The following is a 21,787-nucleotide window of genomic DNA, read 5'->3' as shown; positions in this document are numbered from 1 at the left end:
ATTTGAGCCCGGGGTTTTGAGACCAGCCTAGGCAACCTATGGAGACCCTGTCGCCAAGTGATTAAATAAAAAGAAAAACAACAACAACAACAACCAACATTCACATAGTGCCTTAGCGTATGGAGTGTTTTCACCTGAAAGCATATCTAATCCCAAGAATCTGAGAGGTAGCTAATGATTGTCAGTCCTGCTCTACAGGTGAGAAAATTGCAGCTTTGGGAGATTAAGTAACCTGGCCAAGGACTTACACCTGGTAAGTAGAGCCCCAGCTCTTGAACCCAATTCCTCCGACTCCGAGCCCATGTCCTTCGTGCAAAAGATGAGCTATTGGAACTGGACGAGAAAAAGTTTCCGGTCCAGTTCTTCATTTTGCATTTGAGGAGACCGAGGTCCAGAGAGTGTAAAAATGCCTTGACTAAAACACACCGCTGAAAACAGACTGGAAGCTCCAGACTCCCAGCCCAGGACTCTTTCTTTGCATCTAAACAACAGTCCGATGCCCTGACCCAGGGGGCGAGCCCTGGTGCCTGCGGAGATGTGGGGTGGTCATAGTAGGTCAGTCTCCTCCCTCGGCTGCATCCCCAGCTAGCCCGCCCCACTCTGCATAGTTCCTCTTCTGAGGTAACAGTCCAGAGCACCCCTCTGAGGTCCCCTCATCACTGCCTGCCTCCTGCTGGGTGAGAGGACTTTCAGTCAACCAACACGATGTAGGTACCTACTGTGTGTACGCTCCGCTGGGATACATTAGGACCTTGGTCCCTGCCCTCTTGGGCTCACAGTCAGGATAAGGAGGAATCGATGAGAACATGATACAATAGAAGCTGCAAGAGAAACAACACGGGTGGCAGAGATGCATGGCAGGGCCCCAAAGCCAGATCTAGGTGGTCAGGGGTAGGGAAGCTTCAGGGAAGGCTTCTCAGAGGAGGTGACATCTCAGCTGAGCCCTGAAGCCTGAGTGACAAATTAGCTAGGCTAGAGCTGGTAGGGATGAGATTTTAGGATGAGGAAATGGAGGGTTCGAGCTCCAAGGTGAGAAGGTCCCTGCCTGTGGCGGGGAAGGGGGGGGGGGTCCCAGGTTTCTGCCCCACCAGCTCCTGTCAGTGCATATCACGTTGCTTGGGCTGCAGCTGGCCTGTGAGCAGGAACTGGGTCTCCCTCTGGAAACCCCCATAGGCGAGGGCCTGCTCCTATGGAAAGCATCCCACGTGGGCAGCTTGTCATCAGCTTTCACCACCCATGGGCTCCCCGTCCTTCCTACCAGAGCCCCTTCCCTTCTCCTGCCACCCTCTTTGCCTGGCTATAGGACACGACTGGGCCCCATGAGGGGCTGTGCCTGGCTGGAGAAAAGCTGCAAGTGGGTACATTACTTACCTGAGTCCCCTTCCTATCCCAGTCACCAACACCATTAGGCTGTGCCCAGGAAAGCCAAGCTCCTTTCCTGTGGGAACAAGGAGAGAGACGGCGGATGTGGGGGCGCCACTCCATGAAAGATACACAAACGCCCCTTTAGCTTAGCACCGCAGGTAGGGGAACTAGCAAGAGGCAGCCCCTTCCCCTGGTATGCATTTAGGGCCCTGGCCTCTCACAGATCAAAGGAGGAAAAAAAAAAACCCATCCAAAATGGAGGTGGGGGCCAGCAGCACGGTCTGCGCTGCCGCAATCAGGCACCTGCCAGGGGCTCCATGCCTGGCTGGTCTGCCCTTGCCCATGTGGCTTCCAGCCCCACATTCCTGTGCTTTGCACATAAACCTTCAGATTGAATAATAGCCTGGGGAGCCAAGCTGGCACTTACCCTTGAATATGATTAGGTTTCTATGGGGTCTTTCCCTCCAAGGTCACATGCGACGTTACATTCAGGGAGTCATTGCCCATGGGAACATTTCCCACAGGTCCTCTGAGCTCCTCCTAGGGCCCCGGAACTGTGCTCCATGCTGGGATAAACCGTTCCTGTCCTCGGGGGTGTTCGAGTTAGTAAGGACAGACCTGCAAGTAGATGAAGCCAATAACATGTGCTGGGCACAGAACAGATCTGGGCAGAGGCGGCAGGGAGAGTACCAGGCGGCCGCATGAAGCCAGGGCGGGTGCTGAGGGGTGTGAAAGGGTGGACAAGCTGGTTGGAGAAGCATCTCGGTCAGGACAGCAGCAGGAGAAAAGGCTGAGTGATCACACGTAGCATGAAGCAGAAAGGGTCGCAGGTGGCTGGAGTCTGTGGAGAGTAGGGCCCACGTTGTCCATGTGGAGGGGGTTTAGCCAGACCTACATTTTAAATTATGTGGAAAATGAATATACAGGGCACAGAACGGGATGATAGATACGTTTAGACATCATGACGCTAGCCTGGGGAAAGAGTGGGGTGAGGGTGGTAGAAGTAGGGCAGGTACCGCACATCCTCGGGACAGGTGAGATGAGAAGTTTTTAAGGTTGAGGAGGGAGCTCAGCCCCAGGTTCCTAACTCAGCTGGGAGGTGACTGGCAGGGCTGGGGTGGGCTTCTGGGCATGGGCACCCCAGGACTGACACTTCCTGGGAAGCCGATGGTCCAAGTGTGTCCCGAATTGGTGGGTTCTTGGTCTCACCGACTTCAAGAATGAAGCCGCGGACCCTCGTGGTGAGTGTTACAGCTTTTCAGGTGGCCCGTCTGGAGTCTGTCCCTTCTGATGTTCAGATGTGTTCGGAGTTTTTTCCTTCTGGTGGATTTGTGGTCTTGCTGGCTCAGGAGTGAAGCTGTAGACCTTCACGGTGAGTGTTATAGCTCTTAAGGTAGCACTATCAGGAGTTGTTTGTTCCTTCCAGTGGGTTCGTGGTCTCAGGAGTGAAGCTACAGATTTTCCCGGTAAGTGTTACAGCTCATAGAAGCAGTGTGGACCCAAAATGCGAGTAGCAGCAAGGGTTATTGCATACAAACGAAAGAACAAAGCGTCCACACTGCGGAAGGAGACCCGAGTGGGTCACTAATGCAGGCTCGGGCAGCCTGCTTTTATTCTCTTATCTGGCCTCACCCACATCTTGCTGATTGGTAGAGCCGAGTGGCCTGTTTTGTCAGGGCGATGATTGGTGCGTTTACAATCCCTGAGCTAGATACAAAGGTTCTCCACCTCCCCATCAGATTAATTAGATACAGAGTTTCCACACACAGGTTCTCCAAGGCCCCACTAGAGCAGCTAGATACAGAGTGTCAATTGGTGCATTCACAAACCTTGAGCTAAACACAGTGTGCTGATTGGTGTGTTTACAAACCTTGAGCTAGATACAGAGTGTAGATTGGTGCACTCACAAACCTTGAGCTAAACACAGGGTGCTGATTGGTGTATTTACAATCCCTGAGCTAGACATAAAGACTCTCCACGTCCCCACGACTCAGGAGCCCAGCTGGCTTCACCTAGTGGATCCCGCACCGGGGCTGCAGGTAGAGCTGCCTGCCAGTCCCGGTGCCATGCGCCCGCACTCCTCAGTCCTTGGGTGGTCGATGGGACTGGGCACCGTGGAGCAGGGGGTGGCGCTCGTCGGGGAGGCTCGGGCTGCACAGGAACCCACGGAGTGGGTGGGAGGCTGAGGCATGGCGGGCTGCAGGTCCCGAGCCCTGCCCCGCGGGAAGGCAGCTAAGGCTCGGTGAGAAATAGAGCACAGCGCCGGTGGGCTGGCACTGCTAGGGGACCCAGTACAACCTCCGCAGCTGCTGGCCCGCGTGCTAAGTCCCTCATTGCCCGGGGCCAGCAGGGCTGGCCGACTGCTCCGAGTGCGGGGCCTGCCAAGCCCACGCCCACCCGGAACTCCAGCTGGCCCGCAAGCGCCGCACGCAGCCCCGGTTCCCACTCGCGCCTCTCCCTCCACACCTCCCTGCAAGCTGAGGGAGTGGGCTCCAGCCTTGGCCAGCCCAGAAAGGGGCTCCCACAGTGCAGTGGTGGGCTGAAGGGCTCCTCAAATGCTGCCAAAGTGGGAGCCCAGGCAGAGGAGGTGCCGAGAGCAAGCAAAGGCTCTGAGGACTGCCAGCACGCTGTCACCTCTCACAGGCAGAGGCCTAGCAAGGGGCAGGACCCAGGATGGAGCCAAAATGGGGACGGCAGTGCCAGGCCGAGGAAGAGGCACAGGGGGTTAGAGCCAGGAGTGCGCAGCACAGAGTCCCAGGCGAAGGAGGAGAGGCAGGAAGGATCAGCTAGGGTGGTGGGGCGGGGCAGGGGCGCGGAAAATACCCCAGGAGTTCCCTGGGGTGATGGTGCCACCAGGAAGGGCTGAGGACCTGGCTGAGCCTTCAAGGCGTGTCCAGCTCTCCTCACGCCCAAGGAAATGCCTGAGGCAAGGGTGAGGCCAGGGCAGGCTGAGGAGGAAGGACAGGCCTGCAGGGGACTCTCCACAGGCAGCAAGAGGAAGGATAGAGGACGGTGGCCCTCCCTAGCTGCCACCCCGGGCTTTGTGACCTAAGCCGGGCCCCAGCCGCTGGGCTGGTGGTGAAGGGTAGAGGACAGGCTCCTGCAGGCTCTGGCCAAGCCCGTCTGACAGCCACCAGCTCCACTAATAAAGTGACCCTGCTGTGTCCCAGTTCTCTACAGCTATCATGTAATTTAGTGTCCAAACTGAGACACTTTTGAGAGTCAAAGTCATAATTACTCCAGAACAACAGAGTAAACTAGGGCTGACCTGGCCATGCTGGGGTCCACGGTCGCCCTACCCTCAGGGAGCGGCAGGGCCCTCTGCTCACACTCTGGCCATCTGGGACACGCCCCGTGATCATTGCCTCCCCTCTCCTGGCCTCAGCCCTGGAGCATCTGATCCCTCTTCGGATCCAGGCCTGGGGAACGGGGGGTCTCCCCCATTTGTGGTCCTTCTTCCCACACCTTCTGCTTCTCCAACTGACATTTCCCTCTTCAAGGGCATGACAGCCCCCAGAGGAATGGGGTCCTTTCTGTAGCCCAGTGGGGGACAACCTGGAGAGAACCCCACCAGCGCTAGAAAGGTACACGAAGGCTACATCGTCCTGCACAGTCCCTGTCCCCTGCTGATGAGAGACCCCACCCTCTTGGCAAAATCCTGGGATCCCCAGTCTCCTCCCTCCTGCTTGCCTCTATTTCCAGTGGGCTGCCAGGAGGCAGATCCACCACCGTCCCAGCTCCTGCCTTTCCTCCAGGCCTCGCCAACACCTGCCCGGAACATCTCAGCAGACTCCCACCACGTCTTGCGCCAGCAACCCATCTTTCTCTGGCTACAAGTACAAGCCTCCGGGCCTGAACAAGACACTAGTCTACCTTAAAGCAGACAAAACAAAGAAAAAGAACAAAACAAACAAGAGACCCTGCGGTGGGAAGGAAAACGTGAAAAAAACACAAGCATCACTACAGAAGTCAACTTCTCTAAAAAAGAATCTCTAATATTTCCTCCACCATCGGACCCCAGAGCAGCTTCCTGCCTCCTCCCCAGCGCCCCAGAGCGCCAGCCACTCAGCGTGGCCCTTTCTCCTTTGCCGGAATGCCCCTTCTACCCACTGGATTTCTACCGCTTCTCTAAGGCCCCCAGAGCCAGCCAGCCTTGCCCACCCCTGAGCTCCCGTTACCCTTCCCAGGCCAGGTGCGGGGGTGGTTGTGTTTGTCTGCTGCCCACGGCAGGGGGAGGCCAAGGGGCCTGGGCTGTTGTAGATTCAATAAAAAGCAATGAATCGGACGATCCTTCCCACCGACTCCTGGCTCTCCAGGAGCATGCCCTAGAGGCACAGATAGGATGATTCTGCAGCCCCTGCTAACTCTGAAATTCCCTAATGCTGCGGCCTAAGGCTGGAAACCCAAACATCACCCTGCTCAAGTCTTTCCCAACTGAAAAGGAAAAGAAACAATCAGAAAACCTTTTTTTGTTTGTTTGTTTTTTAAGACAGAGTCTTGCTCTGTCGCCTAGGCGGAGTGCAGTGGCGAGATCTTGGCTCACTGCAACCTCCACCTCCTGGGTTCAAGTGATTCTCCTGCCTCAGCCTCCCAAGTAGTTGGTACTACGGGTGCCCACCACCACGCCTGGCTAATTTTTGTATTTTTTAGTAGAGACTGGGTTTCACCATGTTGTCCAGGCTGATCTTGAACTCCTGACCTCAAGTGATCTGCCCGCTTTTGGCCTCCCAAAGTGCTGGGATTACAGGCATGAGCCACCGCACTACTACAGTAAATGTTAATAACTATATCCGACATAAACAAAAGCTCTTGGGGTCCTCCACAATTTTTCATCTGTGAAGGGGTCCTGAGACCCCTGCAACTCCTGTGCCCTCAGTTATCCTTGTTTCTCTCTCTTCTTAGCAACCATGTTTCCTGAAAGCTGCTTCCCCTCCCACTGGCCCCTCAGCCCTGCCTTGTGGCTTCCCATACTGTTCCTGAAATTGCTCTCACTGAAGCCACAAGGGACCCCCCCTGGCATTTCATCCAGTGGACACTCTTCCGTCCTCGTTTCTCTTGACATCTTGGCCATCTTGGCAACATGACCATGTTGTGCACCTCCTGGAGACACCTTCCACCCTGGCTCTCCTCACCCTGCCCTCTCCTCGTTCTCCGCCTACCTCTCCAGCGCTTGTTCCCGACACCTCTTCTTGCTTTGCTCAGACCACCGCGGCTGGGGTCCTCAGGGCCTGGCCCGGCCCTGTTCTCCTCTCCTCCCCTACCAGGGCTTTAAGCCCTGTCTCCACATGTATGGTTCCCAAGTCTCTAACTCCAGCCCAGCTTTCTCTCCTGACTCCCACACCAACATATCCAGCTGCCCTGAACATCCCCGTGGAAGTCATTCCTCCCCTCACAGGCACCCCTAACTTAAACGCAAGGCTATCTACCCCCGACTCTTTCCAGGTCTGCCACTGTCCCAGGAGCCCCAGCCCTACTGTCTCTACCCTCCTTTCACTCTGCTCATCAAACCAGCCACCAAATGCTGTCAACCTCACCCCTAAACAATTCTGCAATCCCTCCACTGTCCATTCCCACTGGCACACCTCAGCTTGGGCACCCTACAGCTCCCTCTGGCCTCTCTCCTCCAATCTGACTTCAGCCAGTGTTCTCTCTTAAGCACATCTCTGCCCTTCTCAGAATCCACCAGAGGCCCCCACTGACCCAGGAGGAATGCCACCCCGCAGCATGGCACAGCGCAATTCACCAGGCCGGCAGTCCTGCCACCTGTCTGGCTCGTGTCTCCTGTCCGGGCCACTCTGTTCCAGCTGGTCTGAGCTTGCCTCCCCTCAGGCACGTGTTGTTCCCTTACTCTCTGTTCCTCAGAGGCCCCTTCTCAGGTTCCCTCTCCAAGAAAGCCAAGAAGGCCTTCCCTGACTGCCCTGCTCAAGTCAGAAGCCCTTTCTGGGTGCTCAAGGCCCTCTTCTCCCATTCCACGCTGAATGGTCACCATCAGTTTCTAGACTCCAAGTTCCTTGAGGAGGAGAAGTTCTTTACCGCTGTATCCCCGTGCCCGGAATGGTGCATGGCACACAGTGGGAGCTTAAGGAAATACTTGCTGATCGAATGGCTTGATGGGTGAAAGCCCCCTATGTGCAGCTGGCAAGCAGCCCTCCCCACCATCAGCTCCCAGGATGGAGCAGGGCTGTGCTCTGGCTGTCTGGCAAGAGGCCCAGGAAACGCAGGAGGCAGCTGCCCAGGGCTCCCTGCCACCTGCTGCCTCCTCCTTTTGTGTTGCCCTCACCAGGCACCCAGAAGAAGCTGGCTGGACTCCACACTCTTCCCATCAATGGCCAAGACACAAGGCCGCCAAGACATGAGCACACGGCCCAGGCATGGCACCCTCCCCAGCCACAACAGCTGCCCAACCTGATCGGAGTTGACCCTGCTGGAGACACCCAGACCAATCCAGGACACCAGCCGCAAGAACAGCAGCAACACATACCACCCAGCCTGCCCCATACATCATCCCACGGCATCGTCCCCTCACAGTGAACTTGTACCCAGAGGGCTGAAGGCTTTTTCCGAGGTGACTGGGCAATGAGGAGGAGGCAGGGTTGGACTCTCAAGGCACTTTTTTTTTTTTAATTTCCTTTGTATTTTTTATAGAGATGGGGTCTCACTGTGTTGTCCAGGCTGGTCTCAAATTCCTGCGCTCAAGTGATTCTCCCACCTTGGCCTCCCAAAGTAGTGGGATTACAGGCATGAGCCACCACACCCAGCCCTTGGCCTCAAGCTCTTCTGCTGCTAGAGCCTGTCATTTTGGCTCTGCCCCATTCTGCAAGTCCAGGGATTGAGTAGCACTAAGAGGCCACTCCTGATGAGGAGCTCAGGCCCAGGCTGAGATCCTGGAGCTGTGATCTGTCCCCAAGGGCTAGACAAGAACATCTGGGGACAGGCAGGGGGTAAACTTGGGGCCCGCATTCCAGTGTGGGTAAACCAGGGCAGGTGATGGCAATGGGGAAGGCACAGGCAACACCACACTCCCGGAGGCAACAGTGAGCACTCAGACTCTGAAAGTAAAAGGGACACCAGGTCCTCCAGGCTACAGGTCCCTGCCATTAGCCTTGCCTTAGAAGTTGTCATCACCCTACCCTAACCCACGTGCTCCTTTAGCAGGACACCAGGGTTCTGGCCTAGCTGTTAGGAAGAGGCAGCCGCTGGCCCTGCAGCTGGAGGAAGAGCTGGTCTGAGCTCCAAGCCTGCCAGCCTCCTTGGGGCAGCTGGGCAGGATGAGACAGAGTCCAGGTTGGTGGCAAGGACACTGCTCACAGGGCTGCCAAGTAGAGCATGAGCTGAATTCTGCACAACTCAGGGGGCACTATTTGCATGCGTAAGGCATGAACTGTACCCATGAGAGTGATGTCACCTGCTAATTCTGCCTGCCCAGCTGCCCCTCCTGGGGAGAGAGGGAAGGAGAGGAAGAGGGAGCCCTTTCCCCTCTTAGGAGCCTTCCAGGGCATCACCACCTCACTTGCCCCAAACCCCCATCTGAGAAAGAACCACATTCCAGCACAGCACAGATAAAGAGATAGTTTTATGGGTAACAGTATGGGACAGACTGGGAAGGTTGCCAGGGCCTGTAGTGATGAGCTTCCCAGGAATAGACCAACACACAGGCAGGAGTGGCCCAGACAGACAAGTAGATAGACAGACAGACAGAGGGACAAGAAAACAACCAAGTGGGTAAGAGGCCCAGGCCAGGCTCAGCAGCTGTGTCCAGGCATCAGCTCCAGCTCTGCTCTGGGGAACTGGTGGAGGAGAAGGGCTGGCCGGGGCCTCAGGTTACAGGGCTCCTTCTCCTCATGCCCTACTATCCCTCATCCAGCCTGCTGGGATCCTTGGCAGGTGGAATTCCCAGGGCTATGGATGGCTGGGCTGAGTGAGCAGAGGATCGAGGCTCTTGGAGACTCCCTGGGGAGGTGGAGGCCTGGGTGGTGTGGGGTTAGCAGCAGCACTGGGGGGAATCTGGTCAAGTTCCAGGATGGGGCCACTGCTCAGCAGGGCCCCTGTGTCCAGGGCAGGCCCTCCGCCTGCCCACCACACCAACATGGTGCAATAAATAAAGTTTCAAGTAGTAAGTCAATGTCAAGCAGGAAAGCTGCAGGCTGGCAGACAGGCAGGGACTGAGAAAGAGAAGCCTCCAGCCACCCATCATATCTGCTCAGTGGGCTCAAGCGGTCGCAAGTCTGTCTTGTGCACTGGAGTGGGTGTCTGGCCCTGATGTCCACATGAGCACTCCCCGCAGGGGCTCAGCCCCTCACACCAGCGCCAGAGCCTGCTCGGTGGGGCAGAAGCAGGGCAACATGGTGCCCACAGCGTCCACGATGGCTGCCAGGTGCTCGTCCTGCGCCTGAGGCCCACAGAGCTGCATGAAGTCTGCCAGACGCAGCAAGTATTCAAGGTTGTGGCCGGAGAAGCCCCGGCAGGCCAGGATCTGCGTGGCAATGGCCTCTTCAGGCGCAGGGCCCAGGTAACCAGGGTTCTGTGGGGTGGCCACATAGGCCAATGCCTTCAGTGGTTGGTCAGGAGCATCTTGGGGATAGAAGGTGACCTCCTTGGTATCGTAGCCACCAAGCACTGCCTCTCGCACATTCAGGTACTTCAGGGCCTTGCTTACCTGCTCCCCTTGCACTTGGTATGCCACGCCCCAAGTGCAGCCCTGGGAAGAAATAGGGACACCTGGGGTCAGTCATGACAGCTCCTTGCTGCTCCCTCTCCTATCCTAACATGCCACCCCCACCCAGGACTGTGCTCTATAAGGGAGGCTGTGGTCGGCTGATGAGCCATCTGGTGGCAGTACCTCAAGCCCTTGTACTCTCTTTGTTAAGAACAGTTGAAAGGCCAGGTGTGGTGGCTCATGCTTGTAATCCCAACACTTTGAGAGGCCAAGGCAGGTGGATCACTTCAGGTCAGGTGTTCGAGACCGGCCTGGCCAAAATGGTGAAACCCCATCTCTACTAAAAATACAAAAATTAGCCAGGCATGGTGGCGTACGCCTGTAACCCAGCTACTCGGGAGGGTGAGGCAGTAGAATCGTTTGAACCCAGGAGGTGGAGGTTGCAGTGACTTCAGCCTGGGTGACAAGGGCAAGACTCCGTCTTAAAAAAAAAAAAAAAAAAAAAAAAAAAAAAAAGGAATAGTTGAGGCCAGGTGCAGTAGCTCATGCCTGTAATCCCAGCATTTTGGGAGGCTGAGGGCGGGCAGATCACTTGAGATCAGGAGTTCCAGACCAGCCTGGCCAATATGGTGAAACTCCATCTCTACTAAAAATACAAAAATTAGCTGAGTGTGGTAGCGCATGCCTGTAATCCCAGCTACTCGGGAGGCTGAGGTGGGAGAATCGCTTGAATCTGGAAGGCAGATGTTGCAGTGAGCCAAGATTGCATCACTGCACTCCAGCCTGGGCAACAGAGCAAGACTCTGTCTCAAAAACAAACAAGCAAAACAACAACAACAACAACAAAAAACAGTTGACAAAGTGGTCTAGTACCAGGGAAGACAGGATTCCTCCTCAAAGTGTGGTCCAGGATGTGGTGGCATCACCTGTAAGCTAGTTAGGAATGCTGTGTCTCAGGACCCACTCTCATGCTACTGAACTAAAATCTGCATTCTAACAAGATCCTCATGTGATTTGGTGAGAAGCACTGAGCTAGAACACGTTTCTACTCTGCCAGAGAAGCATCAGACAGAGCTAGCCTGCAGCCAAGAGCCTATGAGCTCTATCTGCTGGTCCCCCTTCACACTGGGCCAGGGTTCCCCTTCATGATTCAGGCACTTACCTCATGATCTTCAAGGAGCGTCACCACACGGCCAGGCTAGGGAGGGAAGAAATATTTTGAAATAGACAAGTTAGAAATCAGCTCTGCCATCAGCAAGGAAACCTTTATCAATCCCGCTGACCCGGGCCTCCAAGTGCCCCGCTCTGCATGCTGAGTCCCATTCATGCAGGGGAAGGTGGGGGAGCGATGCACGGATGTAGGAGAAACGTCCAGAAACACTGACAGATGTCAGTGGTCCCAGTTGGTGATCAACACAGGGATCCACAGGTTCACAGACTCCAGCCATCACAGTGATGCACTGGGCACATACATTTAAATGAGCCACAAACCCCAGACACAGGTTTACACATTTCTTTCTATTGGCCCAGAGAGCCCCGGACATTCCAGGGCACTGGCGCCCAGTATCCCGCCCCCAACCCCCTCACTCCCCTGGGCACGGTTGGATGCTCACCATCTTGTCGCTGCCCCGATGGAAGGTGTCTCCCTGCCAGAAACGGCGGCTGTAGCCGCGCACGAAGCCCACACGGCTGTCGCTGTAGGCGAAGTCGGGCCTCCACACCAGGGAGCCGTATCCGAAAATCCACAGCGCTTGAGGGTCGCCGTCGTTTCGGGGGAACTGAGCGGACGGCGTAGGGGACTGCGAGGCGGGCGGGGTGTTCGGGGCTGCAGACTCCTGCTTCATGGTGCCTGGCACAGGGATAGGCCCAGGCGGCCTCCGGGGCTGGTCTCCGGCGTGGGCACGGAAAGACCGACGGACGCACACACCTGGCCTGGCACCGCTCGGTAGCTCCAGCTGAGCGCCCCCCATGGAGGCGCCCTTTAAACCCTCTTGCCGGGAGACCACGCCCACCGCGGCCAGCTGCCGCGGTGATTGGGGTGGGGCAAATCCCCTTTTGGCCAATCAACTTCGGAGGCTGCTTCTCACTTAACCGCGCCGCGGGCCCAGCGCGCCCGCTGATTGGTTCAGCTCCACCTCTGTGGCAAACCTGGCTGGAGTGATGCAACGGCAGGGGAGGTTTCTCCAGCGCCGGCATGCAGCAAGGGCGCCTCGGATTGCGTCAGGGGGCGGGCAGGGGGCACCCGCCGGGCCCAGGGCGGGCACCGGGCGAGCGTCTCCCCAGCCGCCCCCTCATGGCCTGGGCCCCTTGGAGGTACGGCGAGCGAGTCCCAGGCGGTGTCTGCCCAGCCTTGCCGCTAGTGCATCTGGCCGAGTCCCTGCCAGCCTAGGCGGCACAGACTCAGTCCCAAGTCGAGTCCAGGGCACGTCCAGAAGGAGCGCTCTGGGCGTCGTAAACTTCCGTCTCTGGGGCCCCTCCTGAGATCATGCACTGCGGGAAAGCTGTCGGAGGCACCGTCCGCATTCCGCTCAAGTGCCTCACGCCGTTGGCCATTGTGAGCAAATGGAGAAACTGGGCCATGGGGGCTGCAGGGGGTTCTGCAGAGACTGCGGGGCTGAGTTAGGTAGGCCAGGCGCCCGGAGCTTGCAGGCCTCACATGGGCTACGCCCCGGACCAGGTGTGGGACCCCTCGAGCCCAGGTAGGCTCGGGGAAGAGCCTGTTAGAGCGCTTGGACCGACCGGCAGTCACTTTGGAGGTGGTGGCTACACCTGCAGAGAAAGGCTATAAAGATGCAAAAGCCAGGCTAGTCTTGCCCCCAAGGCGATGGGTTTAATTCTTCCTGGACGTGAGATTTTGCAGCAATGATTAATCCATAGGCACAAGGTTCCGGGAGCAGCGGGCAAGGAGGGCCCAGTGAGGCCCCCACAAGACTATGGCCAGCTACTGGTCTTCTCCCTCGGCTTCTGGCCTCCCAGCCGAGTCCACAGGCCGCCGGGGGTTGACTCAATACGCAGCAAGGGACTGCCCTCAGGGGATGTCACTGACTGTAAAAGGGAAACAGAGGCAGCTGAAGGCCTTCTCTCTAAACTGGCCAGGAGATGGCTGGCAGGGGAAATGTGCAACATGGCTTCTCATTCGATTCTAATTCAATATTTAAACTAAACGTGATCTTCACACTTCACATATTCATTCCGAAGGTGTCGCAGACATAAGTGGGAAACTTGCGCAACAGTGTGTATAGTACAAAGCTATTTCTTTAAAAACAAAAAGTATTCGTGTAATAAATAATCTGGAAGAATATACCTAAACAGTTAGCAGAGGCTGGCACCAGAGGAGGACTTTCAGTATCAAACTTAAACAGTAATGAAAAAGTCTGGATTTTTACAAGGAGCATGAATTACTTTTCCAATCAGGAAAAAAAAAAATTGCCAGCAAATGGTCCTTCCTGGTTATTCCTTTCTTTTTCGCTTTCTCTCCATTTCCCACATTCAGTCTCCCTCTTCTCTTCTATCCTGTCCCCTTTCGTTCATATGAGCACCTCCTTTGTTGGTAGCTTCTTAGAAGAATGTCCTCTTCCACTCACCAGCTGTGGGTTGTAGTCCGGGAAGTGGGAAACTGGTATCCACATATTGCTGAAGTATCTGAATTGGCACAAACAACCCTTTGAGAAAGCAGCTTGGTGATACAAATCAAGAATCACAAAATATCCCTGCCCTTTGACCCAATACTCCTTCAGGAAATTATTCAAAATACGGGAAAAGCCATACGCCTGAAGATTTTCAATGCATTGTTACTTTTTTTTTTTTTGAGGTGGAGTCTGTTGCCCAGGCTGGAGTGCAGTGGCACAATCTCGGCTCACTGCAACCTCCGCCTCCCAGGTTCAAGCGATTCTCCTGCCTTAGCCTCCCGAGTAGCTGGGACTACAGGCACCTGCCACCACGCCCGGATAATTTTTGTATTTTTAGTAGACACGAGGTTTCGCCATATTGGCCAGGCTTATCTCAAACTCCTGATTTTGTGATCCGCCCACCTTGGCCTCCCAAAGTGCTGAGATTACAGGCGTGAGCTACCACACCCGACGATTACATATTATAGCAAAAACAAAAGAAGAAAAACTACTTAAATATCCAAAATTAGCTAAATGTTTAAGGAAATTATGTCAATTTACCATTCACATGACAGAAAAATGCGCGCACACACACACACAAACACAAAGAAAACAACCGAAATACCCAGCAATAGATAATTAGTTACATAAATATGATATAGTCCATTAAATTTGTGCAGACATTAGAAACAATATGTATGTTGGGCCGGGTGCAGTGGCTCACGCCAGTAGTCTTAGCACTATGGGAGGCCAAGGTGGGCAGACTGCCTGAGCTCAGGAGTTCGAGACCAGCCTGGGCAACATGGTGAAACCCCGTCTCTTCTAAAAATACAAAAAAAATTAGCCGGGCATGGTGGCAGGTGCCTGAAATCCCAGTTACTCGGGAGGCTGAGGCAGGAGAATTGCTTCAACCCAGGAGGCAGAGGTTGCAGTGAGCCAAGATCCCACCACTGCAGTCCAGCCTGGGCAACAGAGCACGACTTTGTCTCGGGAAACAAACAAACAAAACAAACAAAAAAAATGTAGTAAAAATGTGTATGATTGCATATTAAGGCAAAAATGCAAAATATAAATTTTCACATGTACTATGATTAAAACTTAAAAACAGTAACAATAAAGATAGGGAGGCAGCAAATACTAGTGTGTTGGGATTGTGAGCAATTCTTTCCTCTATTTTCCAAGTTTTATGAAAAGTAATTTTTAAATAATAATAAGTTAATTTTTGCTGGGCGTGGTGGTTCACACCTGTAATCTCAGCACTTTGGGAGGCCAAGCAGGAGGATCACTTGAGCTCAGGAGTTTGAGACCAGCCTGGGAAACATAATGAAACCTCATCTCTACAAAAAAATTTTTAAAAATTAGCCGGGCTTAGCAACATGCACCTGTAGTCCCAGCTACTCAGGAGACCGAGGCAGGAGGGTTGCTTGAGCCCAGGAGGTCAAGGCTGTAGTGAGCCATGATTATGCCACTGCTCTCTAACCTGGGCAACAGAGCAAGATCCTGTCTAAAAAAAAAAAAGTTACTTTTAAAGAGTCATTAGTGGTTTTCTGGAGGGGGAGGGATGGATAGCATACCTGAAACATTTAGGGAACATTTTCATGATGCCCGTTCTCAGACCTTCTCCCACCCTGACCAAAGTCCCAGTGTTTCATAACTCTTTTGGCAATGTCCTCAATAACCTGATCTTGCTCCTGGCAGAGTCAGACACTCCCTCCTCTACGCTCCCACAACACTTTACGCCACTGCAGTTTACTTATCTGTCCCTTCCAACTCGTGCTTACAACAGAAACACTCATTTATTACGTGTATAACATGTGCCAGGCAATTTGCTAAATGCCTTTATATCATCCATTCTAATTACACATTTCTTCACTACTTTGTGAGGTAAATATCATTTCACAGATAAGCATGCAGGAAAGCTAGGTAAACCCTGTTGGTGACGTAGCAGAAAGTAGTGGAGCCTGGATCTGAAGGCAGCTGGGCCAGCTCCAGAGCCTCCTTGCTGGGAATCGTTTGCGTCCTGCCTCTCACTCACCTGAGCACTTCCCCAGAGTATGGTTCATGGTTGAAGGCCCAAGAGAACCAACACAAGCCAGGCATGTGGAAGATCTTCCACAAATATAGGTAGAATAAGTGAGGCTATTGCTTGGAAAAGGCCAGGGCTATATCCCATGTCCTGTGTAACACAAGTTCAACCTTGACCCTCAAAATAGGAATCTCCACAGAAGCTGGCCCAGGGGATCTGCAATGTCTCCCTGGGAACATGCCTTTCCTGTTCCCATTCTTTGCTTATTCTTGCCAACAACATCTGTCTCTTTTCCTCCCAGCAGGACACTCCCAGGCAGCAAACCACTCACTTAGCTGGTTCCTCTCTGTAACTTCAACGGCAAACCCTTCCCGTCTTTCCTTCTAACACCCCACAGGAGGGGGCCGCCGATGTCATACCCACAGAGGTGCCAGTTTATGAGCAGCGATGGGCCCAGGCATCACCTCCACCTTGCAGAGTCGCACATGATGTGCACGTGGTGGTTTCCTTTTTTAGATCTTTCCCAAATTAACGTTTCCTTGTTGTTCCCCTCCAGGTGGCTACCTCTCATCTCCTGAGGATCTGTTCCTTCTCTCTTCTCTTACCAGAGATTGGCATCACCTCCTGGTGTTAGTCAGCATGTTTATCTGAAACAGTGGAAGGCTGTTTTAGGAGCTAGGGAATGATGCTAATTCATATGTTAAAGGATGAAGTTGCCTTATAAAGCTGCTGATTTCTGAAGGATGAAAAACCTTCCCAGAGGCCTGAGTGCGCTGTGTGCCGGAGCTTGTGGCATCAATGGGCCTGCTGTGTCCAAAGAAAGAGGCTGAGGCAGCCGAGCTCCGGCCTGAAGCACCTGGACCAGACGACAAAGAGGTCGGCTTCCTTAGTCCGGAGGACTGTCCGGACTGTGAGCAAGAGGAAGCTACAGCCCACGAGGGCCACCCGCAGCCTGACACCTTCAGCAGTAAACAAGATAAAATAACTTCTTCAAGATAAGCCTGAGTATTAGGTGTAAAAGTTGGTGTCCGAACCAGGGCCTGTAATGACCTTTCTTATAGTCTAGAATAAACGAAGACAAGGGAGATTTCGATGAAGAAGTCATTCAAGATGGAGTCAGAGTGTTCATCGAAAAGAAAGCACAACTAACACTTTTAGGAACAGAAAGACCATGCTGAAGACAAACTATCCAGTGAGTTTGTGTTCAATAACCCAAACATCAAAGGAACATGTGGCCGTGGAGAAAGCTTTACTATTTGACATCTCAGGACGCCTCTGACCATAAGCTCTGGGAAAGCTCCTGGAAGCCCTGGGGCTCACAAATAAATCATATGATTGTCACATGCTTAATGTGTGCCTGCCTTGTGAGGAAAATATAAGTGATGCATTTTGGAAATGTGCTAGATTCCAGAAGAAATGATATTTGTAGTCTCTGTAAGGGACAGAAAATGAGAAGCCATCACTCTCTTTGGACCATTTAACTCTCTTGCATCCTTTGTTTTAGAACCAGTTTCATTAAAGTTGTCTTCCTGGGCCCCTGTTTCTCCATGTCCTGAGCAGTGTGCACTCATTAGGTCTCTGTTGGATGGCCTGAACGTGCATCTCCCTCGACATTTCTCCCAACCAGATTGGGGACTCCTACAATTCAGTGACAGGACGTCCTGACTGCTGGTAGTAACATGGTGGTGCCTTGTTTTTCCACCCAAACTTAACACAGTCTGTTTACATTTTTATCAAAACTTTCTTTTTGTTGTTGTTTTTTCTTTTTTATCAAAAATTTCATTGTCAGATGCCTCACTGCATACCCTTTAATAGTACCGGGCAAAGATTTCTTTGAACTATAGTACAGAATAGTTCTGAGTGATGGTATCAAAAGGTGAGAAAGACTTCATCCATCTCTTTTTTAATCCATTTCTTTTGCCACCCTATATGTCTGCTCAAAGATGGGATCTCAAGCTGACTTTTAGTTGAGGGGTCTCTTAAAAGCCATCTAGCCCACCTCTCTCAATTCTGTACACAAGGAAGCAAAACCCCAGGGAAGGCAAAGGGCTCCTGTCCGCTCCCACTCCACAGGCTCGGGGAGAGCAGGAACTCTACCCCCAACTCCCCTTCCTTGTAGATGACACATGTGCTCTGCCCTCCAAGGCAATCAGTGAAGGCAAATGGTCTGGCTTGTCTGGTCAACATTTTGATATAATTTCTTTACAGTTTTATGGAGATCAGCTGGGTGCGGTGGCTCACGCCTGTCATCCCAGCACTCTGGGTGGATCACTTGAGGCCAGGAGTTTGAGACCAGCCTGGCCAACATGGTGAAACCCTGTCTCTACTAAAAAATACAAAAAACAAAAATTAGCCAGGCATGGTGGTGGAGGTTGCAATGAGCTGAGATCACTCTAATGTACTCCAGCCTGGGCAACAGAGTGAGACTCCATCCCAAAATAAATAAATAAATAATATATACATATACGTGTGTGTGTGTATATATATATGTACACACACATATACATATGTATATATACACATATAAATAAAATTTTATGGAGATCATATATTTTTATTTTATTTTGAATAGGAAAAATATTTTAAAACCCTTTTATGTGAGTTACTTTCTTGTTTCTTTAACCTTTGAAACAATGGTTTGTAGCAGAGAAGACATTGTAGCAACCTAGAATTATGCTTTTGGAATGTGGTCCTAATTGTGAAGGAGAACATGGGGATCTTTTCTTAAAACGCTACTATGCATACACTTTCTCCGTGCTTTTTTTTGAAAGCTGGTTCTCATGGATTCAAGTAGCTGAGTTCCATTATTTTTGTTTTACCTACTAAAGTAGCTGGCACAAAAATGCACCAAAACTGCCGGGTATGGTGGCTCACACCTGTAATCTCAGCACTTTGGGAGGCCGAGGCAGGCGGATCACCTGAGGTCAGGAGTTCAAGACCAGCCTGGCCAAGATGTTGAAATCCCATCTCTACTAAAAACACAAAAATTAGCTGGGCATGGTTGCACATGCCTGTAATCCCAGCTAGCTACTCAGGAGGCTGAGTCAGGAGAATCACTTGAACCTGGGAGGCAGAGGTTGCAGTGAGCCAAGATCGTGCCATTGCACTCCAGCCTGGGTGAGAGAGCGAGACTCAATCTCAGAAAAAAAAAAAAACAGAGGAAAAAAAATGCACCAAAACCTAAAGCAGCAGTTTTATGTAAACATTCATGAGTTTGCATCATTAATATAATTGTTGAGCCACTTATAATTTGGGCAAAACTGTACGTACGTAGAGATTCAGTTGTCAATTTTAAAAATGTGGTCTCTCTGTGATCATAAAAAAAAAGAAGAAAAGAAAAGCCTTCCCAGACATTGCCTCTAAGTTCACCTTGCTCAGATTTGAGCTCAGCTCCACCACGTACCAGCTGAGTGACCCTAGGCATGGTGTCTTTAGTTCTTGGTTTCTCAACTGTAAAGAGGGAATAGGTAATAGAATTGACCTTGCAGGGTCTGAAAAAGATTGAAAGAAATAATACCGTAGGCAGTACCTGTCACATAGGAACACTCAACAAATGTTGACTTCTTATTCTCTTTACTTCAGACAATTTCACTTCCTGTTTCATTCAGGGCAGAGCCATAAGTGAACCTCTCATTCTGAAATAGCTCAGAACAAAGTCAGGAGGGAGTGATCAAGGTAAGCATTTTAGGATCAGTAGAGGAAATCTCCAGCTATCTCACTCTCCATCCTCGCCATGCAATTCACAGATTGTTCTAGCAAGTAGGGTGCCAAAGAAATGTGGAGTGTTTTGACTCAGGGTTTTGCTCTGTCATCCAGGCAACTGAAGTGTCTCAATCTCAGCTCACTGCAGCCTCGACCTCCCGGGCTCAAGTGATTCTCCCATCTCAGCCTCCTGAGTAGCTGGGACTACAGGCACGTGCCACCATCCAGCTAATTTTTGTTGTTGTTGTTGTTGTTAGAGACTGGGTTTTGTCATGTTTCCCAGGCTGGTCTCAAACTTCTGAGCTCAAGTGATCCGTCCACCTTGGCCTTCCAAAGTGATGGGATTACAGGTGTGAGCCACTGCATCCGGCTGTGTTTTTTGTTTGTTTGACACAGGGTCTCACTCTGTCCCCCAGGCAGGAGTGTAGTGGCACGATCATGGCTTACTGCAGCCTTGACCTCCTGGGTTCAAGCGATCCTCTCACTTCAGCCTCCCAAGTGGCTGAGACCTGCAGGTATGCACCACCATGCCCAGTTAATTGTTTTTGTTTGTTTTTGAGACAGGATCTAGCTCTGTCACCCAGGCTGGAGTGCAATGGCACAATCTCAGCTCACTGCAGCCTCTGTCTCCCAGGCTCAAGCAATCCTCTCACCTCAGCCTACTGATTAGCTGGGACTACAGGTGCATCCCACAACACCCGGCTAATTGTTTTGTATTTTTATAGAGATGGGGTCTCCCCATGTTGCCCAGGCTGGTCTTGAACTCCTGGGCTCAAGCGATCCACCTGCCTTGGCCTCCCAAAGTGCTGGGATTATAGGTGTGAGCCATCGTGCCCAGCCAAGGCATGTTTCTAAGAGACAGAATGGGTAATGGTCTTACCCAAGCACACTATTAGCAGAACAAACATCCTATTGACAGAACAAACAGTTGCTTGAGCCAAGAGAGATTTTCTGTGTATGCATGGGGTGAAGGTGCTAAAATAAATAAATTAGTAAATAATCCACCATCTATGAGGAACCATACCTCCCACGGACCTCTGAGAGGTAAGTGTGTCTGCAGGTCTTCAGGTCCTGTGCGAAGGTCCCACCGACATTCTGGCCAAAGGAGGGACAGATGGAGTAGTGGATCCCTGCATACAGTCCACCTCAGAAGAGGGAGAGACAGTCCCAGGCAGCTGTTCTGCAGGGCGTACCAGCCAAACCCAGGGCCAAGGGGGGAAGGCTGCTTGGCCATTGGTCCACGAAAGCAGGGACTGTAAAGATTCACTCATATCCTAGCAAAAGGGTGCCTGGGATGGTGGAAAAACCTGGCTTTCTGCCCATTTTCTAGCCTCCAAGGAGGTGGAGAGGTCCGGCTGACCAGGCACCTCTGGGGTGGCCGGTATTCCAGTTATCCAGAGCTCAGTCCTCGTCTACCTGGAAGGAAAGAAGCTGGGGTTCCAACAGAGGACTGGTGGGTGGTGCTCCCAATTCCAAGGAGACAGAAAAGTACAATTTGTGGGGACAGGAAGCAACCCGTTGCAGGGCTGAGGAGAAGCTGTAGTGGGGAGCATTTCAGTGGGGTGACAGGGCTGTAAAGAGAGGAGATCCACAGGGTTGGGGTGAGCCTCAGATCTCACGGAAATGCTGTGGTGTGGTGGGACCTGGCTCTAGAAGAGAAGCCTCAGAAAACCTGCATTGTGGAGAAGTCAGGGTGCTCACAAGGGGCCTGGGTGGTGGTGTAGATTCTGCGGCCCACAGGGAGCCAAGGCAGTGAAGCCCTTTAAATGAATGAGAGAAGCTGGGATCCCTTCTTCCCTAGGGCCCACTGCTAATAGAATGGAGAATGTCCAGGGCCTTTCAGATCTCCTCTACCAGAGAGACAGAAGAGGAAGCGCTGAGGATGGCAGTTGCTGGTATAGGAATGAAACGGAACAGACTGGGCTTAGTACCATGAGCCTTGCCCCAACACCTGCCACTGTGGGAAAAGGACAGCAATCCTCCAACAAGTCAAATGGCCAGTGCCGGTGTGCAAAACCCCAAGCCTCACCAGGAGGAGGGGTCACTAGAGACAGGCTAGCCATGCCTGGCAGGGCTGTGGCTCTACCCTGCAGGGGGTGCCATGACACAGGGCACTTCTGGGCCAGAGCCGACCTGTTGCTAAATCCGGATTCCTGTGATGCTGGTTACCATCATGAGGGTCTGGCTGTAGACTCACTTGGCTTCTTGGGCCCTGCGTCCTGGCCTCAGAGAAACTTTGGGGATGAAGGAAATAAGCTGAGCCCACTCTTGACCAGAGTGTTAAGGGGTACCATGCCCCAGAGACCAGAGAAAGGTGGTAAAAAGTCACTTGTGGCAGATCTCCAAAGGGAAGGTGACTCTTAAGGACTTGGGGGTCCTGCTGCCCCTTCCCACAGCAAGGGCCTCCCTTCTACCTCTGCCTACATCAGA

At 52.6% G+C, this 21,787-nt stretch overlaps 1 protein-coding gene, 1 long non-coding RNA gene and 1 pseudogene across 2 annotated transcripts; 1 reads left to right on the top strand and 2 right to left on the bottom strand.

Moving 5' to 3' along the window:
* Nucleotides 1-734: 734 nt before the first annotated feature.
* On the bottom strand, nt 735-1,930 carry LOC134808443 (uncharacterized). Its single transcript, XR_010151353.1, has 3 exons — nt 1,793-1,930; nt 1,372-1,438; nt 735-821 (listed from the first exon to the last, which is right to left on the bottom strand). It is a non-coding gene; the product is annotated as an uncharacterized LOC134808443 (long non-coding RNA).
* Nucleotides 1,931-8,925: 6,995 nt separating this feature from the next.
* Nucleotides 8,926-12,697, bottom strand: CHAC1 (ChaC glutathione specific gamma-glutamylcyclotransferase 1). The gene is made up of 3 exons (XM_523053.9): nt 11,635-12,697; nt 11,184-11,219; nt 8,926-10,063 (listed from the first exon to the last, which is right to left on the bottom strand). Exons 1-3 carry the CDS (start codon nt 11,989-11,991, stop codon nt 9,662-9,664), a joined length of 795 nt encoding a protein of 264 aa, XP_523053.3. The 5' UTR covers nt 11,992-12,697; the 3' UTR covers nt 8,926-9,661.
* Nucleotides 12,698-16,388: 3,691 nt separating this feature from the next.
* On the top strand, nt 16,389-17,011 carry LOC104002279 (iron-sulfur cluster assembly 1 homolog, mitochondrial-like; annotated as a pseudogene).
* Nucleotides 17,012-21,787: the final 4,776 nt, after the last annotated feature.

Source organism: Pan troglodytes, chromosome 16 (assembly GCF_028858775.2).
Source record: "Pan troglodytes isolate AG18354 chromosome 16, NHGRI_mPanTro3-v2.0_pri, whole genome shotgun sequence".
Classification (NCBI taxonomy): Eukaryota; Metazoa; Chordata; class Mammalia; order Primates; family Hominidae; genus Pan; species Pan troglodytes.
The sequence above is the reverse complement of the archived record's forward strand: the minus strand, read 5'-3'. Positions and strand labels throughout refer to the sequence as shown.

Excerpts from the sequence above, each read along its gene's own strand:
- CHAC1 (XM_523053.9), bottom strand. The coding sequence starts at position 11,991 with ATGGGGGGCGCTCAGCTGGAGCTACCGAGCGGTGCCAGGCCAGGTGTG. Across the intron at positions 11,220-11,634 it reads ATCGGGGCAGCGACAAGATG|CCTGGCCGTGTGGTGACGCT; the intron begins GTGAGCATCCAA and ends TTCCCTCCCTAG. Across the intron at positions 10,064-11,183 it reads CGCTCCTTGAAGATCATGAG|GGCTGCACTTGGGGCGTGGC; the intron begins GTAAGTGCCTGA and ends ATTTCTTCCCAG.